The 20,496-nt window shown below is 42.5% G+C and overlaps 1 protein-coding gene across 2 annotated transcripts in view; it reads right to left on the bottom strand.

Moving 5' to 3' along the window:
* Nell2 (neural EGFL like 2) overlaps positions 1-15,739 on the bottom strand; it is a 293,369-nt gene extending 277,630 nt beyond the window's left edge. The window contains exons 1-3 of one of the 2 annotated variants that reach the window (XM_060388752.1): positions 15,481-15,739; positions 14,790-14,875; positions 14,264-14,392 (exon numbers count right to left, since the gene is read on the bottom strand). In XM_060388752.1, coding sequence (XP_060244735.1) covers positions 14,264-14,392; positions 14,790-14,853 — 193 coding nt within the window. In that variant the 5' untranslated portion in view covers positions 14,854-14,875; positions 15,481-15,739. Of the gene's footprint in view, positions 1-14,263; positions 14,393-14,789; positions 14,876-15,219; positions 15,243-15,480 lie in introns of those variants that run through there. The other variant, XM_060388751.1, reaches the window with a different exon arrangement.
* Between the last annotated feature and the right edge of the window lie 4,757 nt (positions 15,740-20,496).

The raw sequence follows: 20,496 nt of genomic DNA, 5'->3' as shown, positions 1-20,496 counted from the left end.
GTTCCTGTCCCCATTACTAGGGAACCCACTTGGAGACTGAGCTGCCTTGGCCAAGTCTGTGCAGGGGTTCTAAGGGTTCATTCTGATTTTTTTTGGGATCTCAGATTTGCCCTTTACATTAGTAGAAATATGAGAGTCATAAGTCACATAAGTAATTAAATTTCTAGTACCCACATTAAAAATGTAAAAAGAAGCTGTTTCAGTTTTAATAATACATTTATTTGAACCACTATATCCAAAATATTATCCAACATAAAATCACTATAAAACAGCAATGAAGTTTTACATTTTTATACTGTCTTCAGAGTCTGTTTTTACACTTTGATCCCACTTCCATTTGCAGAATATACATCCTAGTACTCCAGGGCCACTCAGGTTAGCAACCATATTAGACAGCATAGGTTGAGACAAAAATTTGTGAAATTGACTGCACATCAGTGTCACAAGAAACTATTTCAAAATAGAGGCTCCTGGGATTCACTCTTAGAGGCATAAGGAGTCTTTTGCCAAGGCAGTCAAGAGAACACTATCACAAACAGACATGATGGAGTCACTCCTCTAAACCAACCCAAAGTCAGTCTAAGTCCTCCTAGGCATCAGTCTCCAGTGTCTAACAGGAATTCCTGCACCATTGTGTTTATGCTCTGAGTTAATATTTCCAACCTCTTGCAAATATGCTCTTCATGGAGTTGTTTCCAAGCCTGGCCACGGTTCTCTAGACACAGTCAAGTATATTTGGCTTATCTGAAATAATGAAAAGAACCACTGTGCACACAATCCAAATGAGTCTTTATCTGCCACAAAACACTCCTTGGTACATTTATATAAATATGAGTGTCCCTCCTAACTCTTTAATTCTTAACTCTTCACACTGACATTTTAAACTCCCATTTTCCAGAAGAATTCAGTTAGTCTAACACCTTCAGCATGCTGCCCACTTCAACATGGACTGGAGAGAGGCCTCTCAGAGTAAGTCAGAGCATTGTGTGAAGCAGAACTGCCAGGCTCAACTGCTAGCTTTACTTAAGGCTAGAAAACAGAACACTATGTAATAGAATGATTCTTCAGCCTCTTTTGAGGTTACATACCCACAACAGTACAATATGCTACAAGAGTCGGATTTCCCATGACTCAAGTACTGTCAGAGCATCTGCTCACTGCAGGTTTACTGAGCACATTGTGTAGAGACTGTAGACTAGGAGACTTCAGAACGAAGCAAGACAGACTTCCAAACTCCAAGATATCAAAGCCAAGACAGAATGCCCCTTTATCAGGTATGAACAGAGTTCTCACTAAACACTAGGCTCCTGGATACGTAATTGTGAGTAAAACAATAATCCACATCCTTTTGTAGCTTTCTGGTAGAGCTGGCTGATAATAAACAATGAAAATGAAAACTGAGTATAACAGTGTGTCAGATGATAAATGTTAGAGAAGCTAAGAGAACAGAGTATGGCTGATCAAGAATACTTGTCCAACAGAAAGCACACTACATTCTCACTGGATGGTCAGACTAGGCCTCTTTTAGAAAATGTATCCTTAAAAGAAGCTTGGGAAACAAGCAAAGGGAAAGGCATGTAGATATCTGAAGGCAGTGTAAACCAGGAGAATGAGGAGCCAATGCAGCCCCTTGAGCAGGAAAGCACCTGTCTGTGGAATAGCGAAGAGACCAGTGGAACTGACAAACTGAGAGAAAGGGAGAAGGGGTGGGGAATAAACTATTTAGAAGGTAATAGAATGAGGGTAGAGTAGTTACTTGGGACTCTGTAGACACAATGACTTCCTCTTTCATTTTTAATTAAATGAAATCATGGTTTGGAATAAATCAGTAGCAACATTTGTGTTCTGTATATGTGTTGTGTTGGTATAATATTCCTGTGGAATGTACCCTTGTTCATTCAAAAGGTGATTTCTCTACTCCACTATCTGGTTTCAATCCAGAGATTGCATTGTGATGCTTATTCTAAGCATCACCTGTCTCAAGTTTGTGTAAACATGCCACCATTTGCCTTCTGAATCATCAATAAAACAACCAGTCAATGCTGTGCAATGGAAAGAATGGGGTGGGACATCCTGTTCTGGAGGGGAGGAGAAGGAAGCAAGTGGGAGTAGGGGGAGAGAGAGTAGAGATGGGGGGACAGGACTTGGAACCATGAGGAGAGGACTTGGAGCCATGAGGAGAGATGAACCAGACCTAAGATATAACTAAAAGCAAGTATAATGGGTGAAATCTGAATGGGAGGAAACTATGCAGGATTGGAGGTTTAGGATAGAGCAACTATTGCCCAGCATTGTGCTCTAGGTTAATTTAAAAAATTCTAGTCTCTGTGTGGTAATGTGGGTATACAGCTGGTTTAGGAATAACTGTTGATTAACTAAAAGATAAATCGATAATAAATATTAATAACCCACAACAGTGTTGCTTATCTCAGAATGTAAGATTCAGACAGGCAGAGCCTTTTGAGTGCTTAGATGAATCATTTAAGCAACCACAATTGAGAGCAGGCTTGAGGAGAACAGGCAAGTAAGCAGAGACAGCAGTCAGGAGGCTAAAGCAATCAATCCCATGAGTGATGGTAGGGGGATAGAGACAGAATGTAGCAAAAAGGAGAGGGGAGGTGGCTCAGGAAGTAAAGTGATAACTGCATGAGGATCTCAGTTCTACCCCTACCATCCGCATCAGTGTTGGTCATAGAGGTATGTGTCTGTACTCCTAGTGCTGGGGATTCTGAGACAGGAGGATACTGAAAGATTGCTAGCCAAACATCCAGCTGAAATGCCAAGTTCTAAGTTTGGTGAGAGACCCTATCTCAAAAACTATGGAGGAGAGCTGTAGAAAAAAAATAGCCAGAATCCAGCTCTGAGCACCATGGCCTATACAAAGGAAGGCACATCTGTGCACACACACTCATGCATCACTCAAAAAAGGAGAGATGGGGAAAGGGAAGGAGAGAAGAAAATGTTCAAAGAGGATGCCAAAAAAAAAAAGCATAGGGTCAAAACCACTGCCTCAATAGCCATGTCAAAATTATACTGTCTTCTCCACTACCACTCAAGATTCCCTACAGTCTTACCTACCTATGACCAACATGTCTACATGAGAGCTAGTCTTTGCTGTCAACTTGACTGTATCTGAAATTAACTAAAACACAAGCTGCTGTGTACACCTGTGAAGGTTTTTTTTTTTTATCAGATTATGTATGCAAGAAGACCCAAGCTAAATGTGGGCTATACCTTCTGGTGGCAGCCAAGATCAACGGACACAGAAGAAGGAAACTTTGCTTTTGCTTTTTTGCCTGTTTACCCTCACTTCACTACTAATCTCATCTACCTGATTGCTGCCTCATTCCTTTGCTGATAAGAGAACCAACGTCTTAGGGACTCTAATCTAGACTGGAGACCAGCAGCTCCCCGTGAGTCTCCCCAGCCTTGAGCACCAGATTGGGACTGCTGAAGTAGACTGGAGCAGACTGAGCAACAGATTCTCAGCGTCTCCTGTGTCAGACAACCACTGATGGACTACCTGGATCATGTGATGGGAGCCAACCGAATGCTGCCTCATTCTGTCAGTTCTCTTCCACTGATAAATCCAACCAACAGGCTACATCCATAGCATACCAAACAGCAAATCCCTAGCAAGCATGGGTGACAGCCCAGCCCAACCAGGTAAATGCAGTTTCCCCTTCTTTTCTGAATGTTTAACAATTCTCTCCACAATACAGGACTGAAAACTCAAGATCAACCTGATTGTGCTCCAGAAGTTAAGGTGACTACAGAGGGGAACTACAGTGCCTTTCTCCCTGTTGTCACACTTCTGGAACAGGCACATGTCAGGAGGTACCTCCCATGGGTAGGTGGGTCCTGAGTCATAGAAGAAAGCAAGCTGAGAAGACCAAGAAAATCAAGCCAGTAAGCAGTGTTCCTCCATTGCCCCTGCTTCAATTCCTGCCTCCATGTTCCTGCCTCTGCTCCTTCCCTGGCTTCCCTCAACAATGGACTGTGATGGGGATGTGAAAGACAAACAAAGCCTTACTTCCCCAGGTCTTTATCATAGCAATAGAGAAACCTACAATACAGATTACAATGCCCATTAGATGCTTTCTTTTGTTATTCTGGATTGGAAGAAGCTTCTTAGGGGAGATTCTAGGAGCCTCGTTCTTTCTTCTGTGCTAATATTTGGTCACTATAAACAGCAGAGTATATCTAGTTTATCTTTCAGTAACACGAATGTGAATTGTTTCCATTTTTTGTTCTTTGGTACCTGTCATTCCTTCTAGCTGTGATTTACATAGGCACTTCTTATGTTGCCCTGCAGCAGACATGGGTCCTACTGTGTGCTAACAAAGTATTCTACTAAAGAGATAGACACACTCTGTGCATCTGAACACTCCTGTTCTTTCCCTTGCAAGAATGCATCATGACACAAGGTCTCATTGACTTATCTAGTCTAGCTTCAGACTTGTGAACCCCCTGCCTCAACCTCCTTAATATGATCAAGTTCATGCAACTAGTTGACAAGGAACTAAGACTGGACCCCAGCATGCCCTTCTCCAGAGCCTTTGTTCCTAGCTGCTACTGCATATGAACACTAACTTGGAATTAACATTATCATTTCTTTCCTTTGTCAAGACCAGCTGAGTAGAACTTTCAGCCCTCATTTCATATCTTCCCTTTGGGGGGAGAAGGGGAGAAGCACTTCTCTTCCACAAAGCGTTGGCAGAGGTACCATCAAGAGTCAGAGTCTACATGCCCAGGATTCCAGTGACCTTCAGAAGCTCAGAGGGGATAGATGGGAGCTGTGTTTTGCTCTTTCCTTCCCCTATAGTTCCTTAAACTAGAATCAGAGTAAGAAATATATGCTGTGTGCTAAGTAGGAGTAAATCAACAGGAAGTGTGTTACAGCCATAAGGGCTTAATGTCTTGTGCTGAGCCATCACTTAGCAACTTAGTAAGTACTGAATGACAGACAGATAATAGCTAGAATAGGAGAAAGCACAGGTGCCCACAAGATACTGGCCAAAGAGAGTCCCAAGTAACTCATCACCTCGGTGATTAGCAAGTGAAACTTTGATTGTGACATGCACTACCACTACCCTCCCAAATGTCTACAGCGGCTCTAGGTCAAACCCAGGTGGTGTCCATCAGAGCCCCATGCATTTGCTGTTGCTCTTGTCAACACTGAGCTGCCATGCCCACTGAGTGCCCAGCAGTATAATTACAGCCTAACCCACTGACAAATGTGCGTGCTCTCTTTTCCCCTTCTAACTGTACCTCCTGGATTAACTTTGGGGAGAAGAAATGATATTTCTTAAGTGTCACTCAGTTTTAACGTTTGTTCTCAGAATTAGCACATGGAGAAATCCTGGAGAAAATCCATTACAGACTCTGTATTTACTTTGAAGAATGATTAACATAATTTTAACTGTTGTGAGAGTTGGGTGAGAGCTCAAAAAAAAAAGTTGCATTCAATTATACATGAATTCTCAGGTCCAAAGTAGACTCTACTACTCTACCCATGCTGTCCCAAATCACCACAAGAACAGAGGCAGAAGTAGACCAACATTCTGCCTCACAGTCCAGGCATCAGAAGTTCAAACTGGGATTCAGGAAGGAAGGGCTGGCAGTGCTTGTGTCCCCTCCTCTTCACAGCTTACTGATGCTGCCCACACTCCCTGGTTCCTGTCTGCTCCCGCCCTCAAAGACAGCAACTCTCATGTTGTGTCACATTGACAGTGACTCAAATGTCTTCCTCTACCGGGGTAAAAGTTTTGATTGCCCAAACCGGCCAGATAATATTAATACAAGAAAAATCCTCTTAAAGCTAGCTGACCACCTAAATAACCTTAATTCCGTCTTCAAACTTAACTCTCCTCTGCTGTATGGGATAATATGCACAGGTGCTGAGAGTCGGCATGTGACTCTCAGCGGGAAATTATCATGCAACCGACTACGCTGTCTACCAGCTGTGGAAGGTCCACATAAAATCGACAAGAAAGCATGTCCACATGATTGCCAACTACTGCAAATCTTTTCCCACTAGGACAGCAAATAAATTATTTTTAAAACTATGTACATTTTAAATTTTTTGTTTGAAATTTATTATTTGCATTCCATGTGTATTGAGTGTTTTTCCTGCATGTATGTCTGCACACTATGTGCATGCAGTATGCAGGAGGCCAGAAAAAAAAAAAACAACAACAACAACAACAACATATATTCCCTGAAACTGGAGTTACAGATGGTTGTGAGCAATTACTGAGACTGGGAGTCAAACCAGGGTCCTCTGGAAGAGCAGACATTCTCATAAGAACTGAGCCATCTCTCCAGCCTATCATATAAATCAAATCAGTTCAAAAGTCCTAGGAACAGCACATCAGCCAGATGGTGAGCCAAGAATCAAAAGTGCTATTCTTGGTATAGAGAAAGAACGCCAATTTGGACAGTAATCTCATGTGAAAATACCATCTGAGATGTTAAAGGACTCAGATGACAGTACAGAAGACTTAAAAGACATACTGAAGAGGGTAGCATGGGTGGTTTTATGCCCCTACCACATGCTCCCCAACTTTGGAGAATATGTATTCAGATTCGTCTCTTAGAAGAAAGGAAGGGAGGTGGGAACCACCTCGGCAACACATCCCCAAACAGACCTGTCCTGGTGAAATGAAACACTGAGTTGACCTTCATGGTCCCAGGATCTAGTCTAGTACCCACAGACTGAGCCTCTCAGACTATACTGTCATCAGACCAGAACACATGACTCTAGGCTCAGATTGGCCTGACAAAGTTGGACTTCAGACCTATCTTCATGATAAACCCAGATCCCAAAGTAAAGTAGGAGGCTCGCACTCACAGACTCAGGCTGCAGGCTTGGGTACCCATGGATGTTACATACCCTACCCCCTAGTAGTGCCAGGATGACCTCCAATGTCCTAAAAATTAGACCAGCTAGATACACCCCAATATGAAGCAATCACAGAGCACACAGCATTAGTTTTTAGGCTGGTACTCTCAGATTCAGAATCCCCACAAAGAGATATCAGGCCCAAATCAACAACCAGTATTCTCTGTAGCCTTGGGCTCCAGACCATTCCTTTAAACACAGAATCTTGATCCTCCTTCGATAGTCAATCAGTCTAGAGCCACACTAGTGGGTCTAGAAAATCGTTCTGACTACCTGCGTGGTAGGACAGCACTACCAAGAACGCTAGCATGAACACCACACACAGAACGTCAAATGGCCTGCTCAGAATCTCTGGACCTTCTGGCCAAGGAAGGGCTTCCCTATACAAACAAATCTACAGAGGTGGGAATAAGCCCCTTCTTCAAATACACACTCAAAAACAAGAATCAGGGAATACCAAAGAGAGAATATTATGAAAATAAAAATATTCCTCAAGTTCTTGAACCAGAAAAGAATAATCATTGCTCTAGCTTGTTTCTGTTACTCTGATAAGCACTGACCAAGGATGGGGGAAAAAAGGTATTGTTTGGCTTCCAATTAGTAGTCCATCATCAAGGGAAGCCAAGGCAGCAAGTTAAACCATGAACACAAAGACAGGAACTAAATCAGAGGCCATGGGGAAATTCTGCTTACTGGTTTGCTTGCTCAGCTAATTTTCTTACACAGCCAATGGCTGCTTGCCCAAGGGTGTCATCACCCACAGTTGAAGGGCCATCTCACATCAATCATTATTCACAAAAGTTTCCTACAGACATACCTAGAGGCCAATCTGATAGAGGCAATTCCTCACTGAGGTTCCTGCTTCCCAGGAGACTCCTCTAGCTTAGGTTTAATTGACAAAAGCTTGCGTACACAATTGTTCTGAAGAAACTCACCACACTTCAAGAAATACCAAAAGACAGAAGAGGTAAAAGAAGCCTGATGCCAAACCTGACAACCCAAGTTCAGTCTCTGGGAACCCTATGATAGGAGAGGCTCAATTCCCACAAACTATTCTCTGTCTTCTACAAGCATGCATTGCCATGCATACACATACATACACACACGCACACACACACACACACACACACACACACACACACACACGGTGGGGGAATGGGGGGGGGAGTAAAGTGCCTTTTACTAGAACAATAGAAAAGATGCCTTAAAGGCATTTGACGAATAAGCAAAATTTCATCCATCACAGTCTCAATAATGTAAAAACAGCAAACTTATTTGAAAGATTTTGTTTGAAAAGAGAGGTCCAAGGTTCCACGCTTGCACAAGGTGCCTAAGGAAATAGTGTTTTGGCCTTCACGGCACTCATAGGCCACTGCAGCTGTTGTCCAAGTCAGGCGGGCTGCTGGTCAAGGTAGCAGCAGACCCCAGTGTCACCCATGATGCTTGTTTGTCCAGGGCACAGAATAAAGTGCTGCAGGTTACCAGGGCTCCAGTGGAGATTTCTTAGCTAGGCCTGGGAAACCAGGCAATGCATGATGGGGTCAGAAACCCAGAAGTCATATCAAATACCATATCATATTACATCTCTCCCAGACACGGTGGCATTGCCCAGGTTTGAATATACGTGTCTTTTCAAAAGATGCCGCTGAAATGTAAAACCTACAGTGACAGTATTGACGGAGGCCCTTGGAGAGCAGCAAGTCCTGAGCACTCCTTCCTCTCTGAAAAAAATAATGTGGTTACACAAGAGGTTGAAAGGAGATGGTGCTGCCTTTCTGCCATAGGAAGAAAAAGGAGCCACCCATGAGGAACGTCCCTCACCAGAGCAGAATCTAAGCGACCTAGAAAAAGAATAACAAACGAAGCTCAAAGGGAACAGAAGAAATGGACAATGAGGATTGGACAACAAAGAGATAGACAGACAGACAGACAGAAAAATGAGAGCTGGGAGCAGAAAACAGACAGATAAAATAATCTGAGACCTATGGAGGTTTTGTAAATATAAGCAGCACTGACATAACTTCAGCTGAAGTAAGCAAAAACATATTCCAGGGAAACAAATCAGAAGTGAAAGAGGACACATTGGGAGTGAAACTGGCCACACAGAATTTAAAAGATCCTAAGAGAGTAAGCACTACAGCCGATCTGAAGCCGAAAAATGGAAGCCCTGACACACTCCCCAAAACTCTATCTTCCCAATGCCCAATGTCAAAGCCACCTCCCCACGTTCATGTATTTCTTACAGAAGCAGCCAAATCTATGCAACAAAATACAGTAGTTATCAGTTATTGCTATACTTATCATTTCACAATTCAGGAGGTTGGAAGTCCAAAATTAGTTTCACTGGACAAAAACCAAGCTGAAAATAGCTTGTATTCCCTCTCATAGCTCAACGGGGAAGCCGTTTCCTTGTCTTTTCAAGTACCTGGAGACCTCCTGTGCTCATGGACCACTTTCGTCTTCAAAGGCAGCAATGGCTGGGCTAGTCTTTCTCACACAGCACTCTGCGGATGACTCTGCAGACTACATAGGCTTATGTAGACAGTCCTGGCAGATCATTTGGGTGAGTGCATGAGCAACCTTAATGTCCCCATGGCATAACAAAGCTCTCAGGTTCCAGCCGTTAAGAGTATGCAGTCCCTCTAGGATGCCCTCATTCCACCTACACAAAACATCTTTGTACAATGTTAACTTTTCAATTATGTTATGTTGGTGTGCTCTACATGGAATGCCGGCCCCTGCTTTACACATTTACATCTTGTTATACCACTACCTCTGTATCTCCAATCTTATAGATTTCTTCCATTTCTAATGCACTATGTTCATTCTGGGCCTGAGATATGCTATTTGTTCATGTTTTCTTCCTCCTCCTCCTCCTCCTCCTCCTCCTCCTCCTCCTCTTCCTCCTCCTCCTCTTCTTCTTCTTCTTCTCCTCCTTCTTTTTCTTCTTTGAATCCCCACAGCATATATATATAGAATGTACATATATTATATATCCTTTATATATGTTATTCATATATGTAAAGGATATACATATCCTCTAGCTATCACTGTAAATGATTCTTCAAAGAGATCTCTCTCACCTTGAGCCTCCCTGAACTAGAACACAGACCCCACTGTGCTCTCAATTTTTCATGTAATTGATCCTGATAATGATTAAGCTATCTATCTTCAGTTGTTTGGTTTCTAATTGTAAGGTACTATGAAGCTTTAACTTCTTGATATGCTACATACATAACACCCCAAAGTATAGTTTGTAAAACAGTAATTTGGATGAATGAACTTAATTTATAACAACATTCATTTTATCATCAAGAGTACTAAAGCTCAGAAAAATAAGTACCCTTGTCCTTGGAGCATAACTCGTAACGTTCCACCTGGGGCTACCTGGTTTCTGAGTTCATCTCTGAATCACTGTGTTATTGTACTCTATCAACAAGCATCCAGGGCTGTTACCTGGAACTCACAAATGCCAACTATGATCATTAACCTTCACTGTCAACTGGAGTTGGGATTACCAGAGATAGAGACATACCTCTCTTTGTATCTGAGAGGATGTTTCTCATGAAGTTTAACTAAGAAAGACCCACCATGAACGTGGGTGGCCCAGGAACTGTGGCCTCATACTGATAGAAAGGAAAATGGAATAAAGTAAACTGAAAACACCCACACTCATCTCTCTCTGATTCCTATGCACAAAAATGTCTGACCCCTCACCTCCTCATGCTCCTCATGCCACACACACAGCCCTTCTTGTCACTGTGACTTCCCCCTCAAAACGGGAGCCAAAATTAATCATTCCTTCAAATTGCTTTTTCAGGTGTCTTTTCACCCCAGTGAGAGGTGTAGCTTATACACTCACTGAAGACAATCCCTCATCACCCCCTTCCTACTGTAAAAAAGTCACCTACTGGCAAAACTGGCCTACCACCAAATACCTATGAACATTTTTTTCCTCCTAAAAGTAAAAGTTCTTTAAGAAGAATTACTAAGTTTACTTTTAAATTATCAAATAAGGGGGAAAATGTTTTGATTTTATCTACCCTTCAGGGGTTAATGAGATTATACAATCTACAAACACTTCAGAAGGCATTTGCATAAGAAAACAGATGAGATTATCTATTTTAGGAGCCTATATGATTTATTACGATCAAAGAGCTAAAATCCATGTTAACTTTATGTGTGTGCTTTATTCCCTGTGGTATCTCATGTACACAGAGAGAAGAAAATTACTGTGATCATTATCTGGCAAAACACTAGCTAGGCTCCAAAGCAAGGGATGGAGAACTCAACTCACACCTGCAACATCCTCAGAGCTGAAGCTCCTTATACCAGGCTGCAGGGGTTTTCATTGCCAGCACACACTCCTATACTTTAAAAGCATAATAAGTGTAGTTTGGTTTTTTCTTTTTCTTTCTTTTTTTTTTTTTTTTTTTGGCTATGTGTCAGATTACAGCCAGAATGACTAGAACCCCAAACTACTGCCCAGACATACTAAGTAATTATTATAACAAGCATAAATCCAAACCCACATGTATTAAGGAATGATTAAATTTAAAATCTCATCGCATTTTCAGAACAACTATAAATCAAATTTAAGCAACATTAAAACAGTGTTGTGATATTATGGTAGCTGTTACAATAAAAAGTTATGATTTGGAAGTATAGGTTTACTGTGACTATAAAACAAAATGTTGGGTAATAGATTCATATTTCATAGTAATTTACAAAAAGGATTCATAGCTTCAAAACACTGAAGAGCATATATATCAGAAAGCAGAAAGAGAAAAATGAAGTAGCCAAAAATGAAAAATATTAAATATGTAAGAGTCATGATGCAAACATATGAGATTTCTCATTTCAATGTGAAGAGATAGAAACGTAGTTTCGTTATCTGTTGGAGAAGCAACTGATGGTTCAGAAATCACTTCCCGTTGCTTGAAATATATCTGTTAGTACAGAAAGCTTGTACATGAAGTTTGTATGAAATCAGTGAGCATCTCCTGGGTTTTGTAATTTGTTTCTATTCCTGCTATGACATTTTACACACTATATAAAAGCACTGGCAGCATTCTCAATTCACTATAAATGGAACCTCTAAACTCCTCGCTGTTTGAATGTTTTTGTCTCTCTAAACCCCACAGAATCCAGTGAAACAACAGCACAATGCAGGGCTGAGTTCTTAACAAGCACACTGTTTGCTTAGCATCTGAGACCTTTCCAAGGCAATGCAGAACCACCCACCAGTCTCAGGACACTTGTCGTTGACTTCAGAATTCAAATTCATAGTAAGAGAAATTACTAAAGTGCAATCAATATATCAGTAACATTTGCCTTACAAGGCACAGTAGACAGCAAATAGGGATTAATACAGAAAGTGATTTTCATAATGAGGCAGGAAGTGCAATTTCACATCTTTGAGTGAAAACCATATTTACAAAGCATTTTCTCTTTCTAATATTGAGCTTGGTATTGGCTAGGAAACAAAAGAAGTTCACCAGTGAAGATTGATTCCCACCAGCTGAGGACAATTCAAAGAAAATATATGGCATTTGCCTTGTATTTTTTTTTTAGCATGATGTGTACCTTAAAGAAGCTGACTATTTATATAAAAATAAATAGGTTTTAAATTAACCAGCAAAAGAAGCTTGTGCCCTGAGACTATTGCCTAGAAACTGTCAAATTGTCCAATATGTAATTGGGTAATTTTCTCACATAAAATGTACATTTCTGGAGGTTTCTACTTGTGGCAGACAGAAACCCTGTATAGGAAGCTAGTATTCTTAAGAAGCCTAAAGGGAACCTTTGAGGTTATCAAAACAATTCAATACAATGTGTTTTGATTGTTAGAAACTTGGCTTGTAAAGCTTTCTTTACTCAACCTGTCAAGTCCTGAAATAACTCAGCTCCTTTTCTGCAGAGACTAAAAAAAATCAAAGACAGAAATAATGCATAGCATAAGTCACAAGCCTATACCTAATTACATTTCTATTCAACTCTGAATTTTTACTGACAATTGAGCTCTACTTCCTTGATTATATTTGGTCATTGTTTTCAGTATCCCAGCCCCACCCTCCACAAAGCACCTGAAAGTAAAGAAGAGATCCTCAACACTTGCCACAATAAAAGCACGAATTAAGAACTTTAACTGAAATCCTGTTTTTAACGAGCTTACATTTTAATTTCTTATAAAAAAACAAACTCCTCTTAAAAGCAACACATGTCAGTTTCTCCCTTTGCCTACAGAACGTCGGGGCTGCTGTCCATGGTGGCACTCCAGCTCTATGAGGCAACAGCGCCACCACAGAAACATCTAAGTTGCATCCTGTGTCTGCTTCTTGTTGGCAGATGTGCTGGGTTGGTTGCATTTTTCATAGCCAACGCTTCTGTAATTATAAGTTGCACGACTTTTTTTTTCAAGCCATTGCTCCCAAGAGCAAAAGAAAACCCCGTGTGCGGTGGGGGAGGTCGCCTTGATCCGATGGAGATAGGAAACCAAACCTTGCCCCTCACACCTTCCTCTGTCCTTCGCCATAAGGACAGTTTAGCCACCTTTTAGCCCCTCAAGCTAAGCACCTTTCCACAAGCTGAGAAGTCTTCAAAAGCTCTACTAAATCAATTTGGTGGCTGTTTTTACTGGAATGTAGTTTTGTCTGAACAGCATATTTGAATTTAATTTGAAATATGACGTTTATGAATAGCCAATATATAATAACTCCAAAAAGAAAAAAAGTTTTAAAATCCTACATATACAATTATGGTGATAGGGGGCTATTCTTCTGGTGAGCATCCCATTGACTCGATTTCAAACTAATTTTAACAGTGTCATTCCCTTCCCCTTGCCACTGGCAGAGAAGGAGGAATGGGGAGCTTTCCATGGTGGTCTTTCTTCAAGTACAGTGATTTTTGTGCAGTAAAAATACCGTAAAGAAATTCCTCTCAGCGGGCACCAAGGCACCAAAACTTTAGGAGGTCAGTATCTTAACCAAGATTGAGCTATTGTGTTTCCTTCCCAAATCCATTCTGCCCAAATGAGGCGTTTGTGTTACAATTTATTGTTCCCCAGACGCCCAAATCACCCATCTGCCTCTAGAGTTTCTAGTCGGTAATTAAGGCACTATCTATCAGAACCGCCAAGTGCACCAATTGAGGAGGAGGAGGGCGCGGGAAACGAGGAAAAAAATACTTTTAAAGAGCCTGGCTCTGGGCACACACGGACCCCTCGCCCCAGCTGGGACCCTCCACCCAGCTTGAATGCCAAGTTAGCAGGAGCCACAGGGCCAGCCGCCCCCAGCCGCCCCCAGCCGCCCCCGCCCCGCCCCCGCCCCACTGCACAGGGAGCTTCGCACTGGGCCCTACCTTGGAAGAGAAAGGCTTTCGTCCCATTATGCAGTCCCGGGACTTGGCGCACTCCGGCCGTGGACTCCCCAAGTTCTAACTCTGTTAAGACGTCAATCTGTAGAGAGGGGTCCACACCAAGCCCCCAAGCTGCCGGGAGTGAGGAGGGGTAGGAGAGAAAGAAAAGGGGCCATTAAAACGCAAGCCTTCACAGCAGCAGCAAGGAACGGGTCTTGGCGACAGTACTGGGAAGCGCTCACAAGAGGCGAGTGCTCCTGCACCGGGAGATCCTTACCTGGACGCGCTGTCAAGCTTAAAATAGCAGAGCGCTGGGTCCCATTCCCGTGACCTACTTTAAGCCCCTCTCTGTGCAAAGTTCCCCTTCAGCCACAGACCCTGAGGGTGTACCCCGCCTCGCTGTCCCCAGGAAAAGCACGGAGGGGACCCAACTGCAAACCCGCGCCTCCAGAGCTCCCCAACCCAGGGGGCAGACGGGGCGGCGACCCCACGGAGCGGAGCATCCCGGCCCAGCACGGCGGCCACTCACCCGCTCCGAGCCCGAGGATCACGCAGAACGTTCTCAGTAACACCCGGGACTCCATGGCGTGCATCGGCTCAGTCCATCGTCTCCCTCTTTAAAAATAAAGATAAAAACCAAGAGGTGCTGGGAGCGAAGCGCGAAGGCAGCGCCGGCCCCTCCTGCGACCGCCTCGCCGTCGCCTCCCCGGCTCAGACGCCTAAGACCCAGCGGGGCGGCCCCCCCGGGCTGCGCGCCCAACTTGGAGCCGCCTCTGCACGCATCGCTCCCGCACGCGGCGGGCCGCAGCCGGGTCAAGCTCTCCGGGACCCGAGGGGACCTGCACCGAGCAGCGCCCCGCCGAGCCACGCGGCCCGGGAGCGCACGCGGAGAAAGGGAGGCGGCCCCGGGAAAGCCGGGCCGGGCCGCCCCGCACCCGCCCGCGCTCCCGCGCCCGAACCTGTTGGAAAGGCGGAGACAATGGCGAGAGCCTGGAGCCGCCGAGACCGCTCCGGGAGGGCGGGGCGCGAGCCGGGGCGCGGGCGGGGCGCCTCTCTCCCCCCACCCCACCCCCCGACCCCCGCACACGCAGCGCGGGGTCCAGCCAGCCTGGCCCGCAGCCTCCCTCCACCACCCTTGCCCGCCCGTAACCGCAGCCTCCGGTCTGGATCCTGGGATCTCAATGCCAGGTGCCAAGTTGATAGGCGGCGTTTGCTCTCACCCCTCGAAATCGGGCGCGTGTCTCCAAAGCCCGGCGGAGAGAAAGGACCACCCAGCCGCAGGAGGCGAGGTGGCAAAGAAAGGCGCCCGGCCGCCTCGGGCAAAAGAGGGAAACCCGCACTCAGACTCTCCCGCTGCTAGGCAGCCCCGGGCGCAGGGCACCCCCTCCCGGGCGGGAAAAGAAACCCCGCCAAAGCACCCAGGACTCCTAGGTGAAGCTGGACAGGCGAAGGAGACAGGCGGAGATAGGTGGTGAGCGGGGGAAGCCTGGCCAGCCCTGCCTAAGAGAATCTCTGCCCAGGGCGGGGCGCTGGAGAGCCTCCAGGCACAGACTGCACACAGAACTTAGCCAGAAACCAGGAGCTGCTGGACAGCTCCAGGACCACTGGCGCTCAGGTCCAGAACCTCACGAAGTAGCAAGGGTTGAAGGGAAATGAAAGATGATGCAGATAAGATGATGGATGGATGGATGGATGGATGGATGGATGGATGGATGGATGGATGGATGGATGGATGGATGGATGGATGGATGGATGGATGGATGGATGGATGGATGGATGGATGGACAAACGATGTTGGGTAGGTTGTGGATGGATGGATGATAGATGAATAATTTATTGGTGGGTAGGTAGGTAGATATGTAGGTGGATGAATGCATTTTCATTAAGCGGAAGACTGAGATGCCCCACCCCACTGTTGACCGCACTCACTACTAATCCATACTTAGGACTAAAAGCGCGGGGTTATGTATGATTCTTAGAAGACCAAATTAATAAATACAAAAATCAATGGCAAGTGTATTTTTCGAATTCTACTTGAATTTTGCGGTGAATCTTTAAGTCCGTTATATTTCATCATGAGTAAGTTAAAGAGTTCTAGAGTGAGTAAAATTCTAATCTGTTCCAACAGAGTTCTGAACCCTCCTCCAATTAGACGATGGCATCTGCTTTTAACAGCCTGACCCAGCTACAGGAAGTAAGATGCTATCAGGTAGTCTGAGGCTCTCGCAGAACGGGGTATGTTACTCACTGCATACATTACCTCAGACACTGCTGCACACATCACGACAGTGATCAAAAGACATGTTTACTTTGGTTCTTGGAATTTTTAAGGGGGGAATCAGAATTTTGGAAAGTTAAATTATCTGTTAATCCCCTCTTAATCAAATTTTACACTAAATACTAAGACTTACAAACTTTGGGAACTATTCTAATATTTACATGTTACGACTTAGGGACAGTTATGCAACATCTCAAATTTGCTAAAATGCACCAAATAAAATAAATGAAAAGGAAACCATTTCCTGGATGAATGAAAAGCCTTTCTACAATAGTGCATTCAAATATTAAACTGCAATAATATCAACAAACGCTGCACAAAATGCATGTTAGTAAGTTCTGCTATTTAAAGTACTATTGAAAGAGAAATGAGAGTAAAGACACAAGCACAGGGTTCTGACAACATTCTTATATGTGGAAGAAGAGGAATCGAAGGGTGAATGAGAGTGAAGCAGGATGAGAAGCCTCTGGCTGCTGATGCTGAACATGAAGACAAGAAAATAGAGAAGGTCTATGAGCCAAGGACTTCAAGCAAACTCTAGGTAGAGAAAAGAGCAAAGAAACCCTCTCTCCCAGAACCTCTGGCCAAGAGCAGTGTTTTCATGAACCCGGTTTAGCACAGTAAGACTCACTTTAGACTCTTAGAAAAATGACCAATAACAAATTTTATGTTGTTTGAACCAGTTGATTTTCTGGTTTACTATCTACTATGTCTATTAAAAATGTATTAATTAGAAGACTGCTGGCTCAGAATGCAGCGGGCTCTACCAGTAGCACCCCATAAAGATGGACATCGTGTCATACATATAATCCCAATACTCAGAAGATAAAGACAACATGATCAGAAGTTAAAGGTCATCTTCCGCTATATCATGAGTTCAAGACCAGCTTAGGTTATATGAGACATTGTCATTTATCCATGAATTAATAAACATATAAATTGGCCACAAAATAAAATTTTAGTAAAAAATGGTTGGCCATACTAGATTTTAAAAAGGTCCTCTCTCTCTCTCCATTGACACACATTAATGTCTATCATTTTACTCATAAGGGAACTAATCCCCCAACAGGCTAGAAGATGATTTAACTTGGCAGGAGAAGTGGTGCTGATGCACTGATTGGGAGGAAGTGGGACTCCATAGGAATCCTACGACAATGCATATTTTATCATATACAATAAATACTGAACTATGACGGAAGCCAGAAATGTGAGATATACATGCTCTGTCTGACAAGTAAAGGGACCTTGGCATAATTACAAAGACATTTGCCATATCAAGAAGGAAGAAAAGACTATATCCATTCTGCAAGCTTGACAGGATAGATCTATTTAAGCATTGCTTTTTTTTTTTTTTAACACAGTGCACCCCTTGGCTCATTATTGCCTTCTGTCTCTACAGCCACCCAATGTAAAAGGAACTTTTATTTGCCTGTTTCAGTCATTGTCCCGGAGGCTTACTGCCTGTCTGCTAACCTAGGCCTAGTCCTGGAAGTTTCTAGCATCCATACAATCTAACCTAGGCCTAGAATGTTTTCAGCCTCTGAGACTTACTGCTTAATAAACTCATCTTTTCTTGTTCTTACTGAGCTCATAGCTGGATGGTTCAACTCAGCTGTCCTGGCTCAGACTCCTCTCCCAGCTAACTTATTCAATCTGGCTCCTCTTTTAGCCTCTGAATTGTTCTGCTTGGCCTAAAACTAACACCAGCAATCTTTTCTAATCTTCTGGCTCCTTCTTGTTCTCTGGCTCATTCAGTTTTCACATGATTTCTCCTTCTCTGCAACCCAACTCTCCATTACTGTCCCAGTAAAACTGCCTCTTCTCTGTTATTGCCCCTTAAGTAGCTTCCTTTTCCTCTCTCTTCTCTTGAGAGTTGGGTGTATCCTATTCTGTCAAGTCTTCCTCTGATTCATCACTTTTCCTGCCACTCAGTTGGGCATCACTTTCAAACATGAGTTCTTCCTTCTGCAAACTAACCTTACTTTCATTTTTTAGGATTGAAGGCATATACCACCATAATTAAGCTTTTCTTTACCTGATACTTGCTCTATACTATGATGGCCTTAAACTCAGAGATCTGACTGCCTCTGTCTCCTGGGTTAAAGGTGTGTCTATATTCCAGGCAGATCACACAGACCTAGAAGGTATTTGGATGTGATCTCTTGCCAGGGCAACCATGTTCTGAATTAAAATTCCTCTACACCGCAGTAAGGAAAGTCCTATTATATTCGCTCCAGTTCTGCAAATAAAACTTGGAAATTTCTCTGATCTTACAGGATTTGTGCAATAACATTAGAACCATTTACATAACCCAGTATAATCACTCTTTCTTAGTCTTAATGACAAGTGCAAAATCCATTGGCCATGTAAATTAGCATATGCAGTTTCTAGAGTTTAGGACATAGACACCTTTGGGTAATCATTCTTCTAATGGTTAAAATACTTTAAAATTATCTAAATATGCATAGATTTCCTATGTTAAGACAATCACAGCACAGAGATAGTAAAAGGTCCTATATGATAGTAAGGTTTGTTCACTGTAACCTAATGGTAACATGGGGTGTCCGTGTAGATGGTGAAACATGTTTATATATGCTGGAACATCATTTAAACTACTACACAAATATGGGAGGCTAAAAACACAACAGATAAAATGGGTTACAAAATATCAAAGTCATTTAGAAGAAATTAAAAGAAGTTTCATGGGACAAAAAATACAAGGAAATGAAAATAAATAATAAAATAGATTATAATTAAAACATTAATTACAATAAATGTAAATGATCTAAAACATAACAAAAGACTGAGGTTTTTAAAGAATAGATTAGGAAATATAAACTAACTACATGTGATTAAAAAGGAATCATTTCAAATACAATAAATTCAGTTAAAGGTAGAAGGTTTTTAAAGATATCTTAAACAGAAATACAACAAAAGAGACTTGAAGTGACTATAAAATTATTGAAAAAGTTTACAGAAAAACATTAGCAAGATGACAATCAACTCTAAAGGATTATTGTGCAATCATCAGTGGTCAACTTGAAAGGCACAAGGGCAAACTCAATGCAAATGCACACATCTGATGCATCAAAATACATGGGACATTTTCCCCCAAAGAAACAGTGACAGAACTAATGTAAGAAATAGGGAAAGCCCACAGTTATATTTTAAAACTGCTGTATTCTTCTCTCCTATTCAGCAAACATCTCTATTCCCACCTAAACTCAACACAAATTACACTAGACATCTGAGGAATAACATCAGATAAGAATAATTCTCCCCCCCAAAAAAACAAAAGATTAAGAAACATTCCCCACTCAATTTCTAAAAAATAATCACTATTTTATACTAACACTAAACAAAATAGTAACCAATAAACAAGAATCAGCAAACACAAAAACAAAATATACTTTTGAACATGCACACAAAATCTTCAATAAAATATTAGTAAATCGATTGGTGATATGTAAAAACAACACTACAAACAAGAGCGTTCATTCTAGTAATGCAAAGCTGATTAAATTCTCTGATATCGATCAAAGCAAATTGCTGAATTTATCATTCATAGAAGAAAATCATGTGATCGTGTCAACTGGTGCAAGGACAGCATTTGACAAATGTCAACACCTAGTCACAAAATAGTAAATGATTTTCTCATGAGTAAAATGAGAAAGTAATGCCATAAATCTAATGGGCATATGGGAAAGATCCTGTACCTGACCTAACAAGGGAAGATGGTAAGGCAAGTTGCAGTCAATGTACTTGAGAGCAAAAAATAGAAAGTAGTTTGGCTTATAAAATAAGAAACAGTTTTCCTTCAGCACAAGCATGGTTAGCTTGTGTAAAATTTTCAAAGCACCTATGAAAAAGCTCTGAGGACAGTGACTTTTTCAGACAAAAACATACAGAAACATGCATCAATTGATCATATGTCTATACACTACTACCAGGAAATAAT

The sequence above is a fragment of the Meriones unguiculatus genome, chromosome 8, assembly GCF_030254825.1.
Source record: "Meriones unguiculatus strain TT.TT164.6M chromosome 8, Bangor_MerUng_6.1, whole genome shotgun sequence".
NCBI lineage: Eukaryota > Metazoa > Chordata > Mammalia > Rodentia > Muridae > Meriones > Meriones unguiculatus.
The sequence above is the reverse complement of the archived record's forward strand: the minus strand, read 5'-3'. Positions and strand labels throughout refer to the sequence as shown.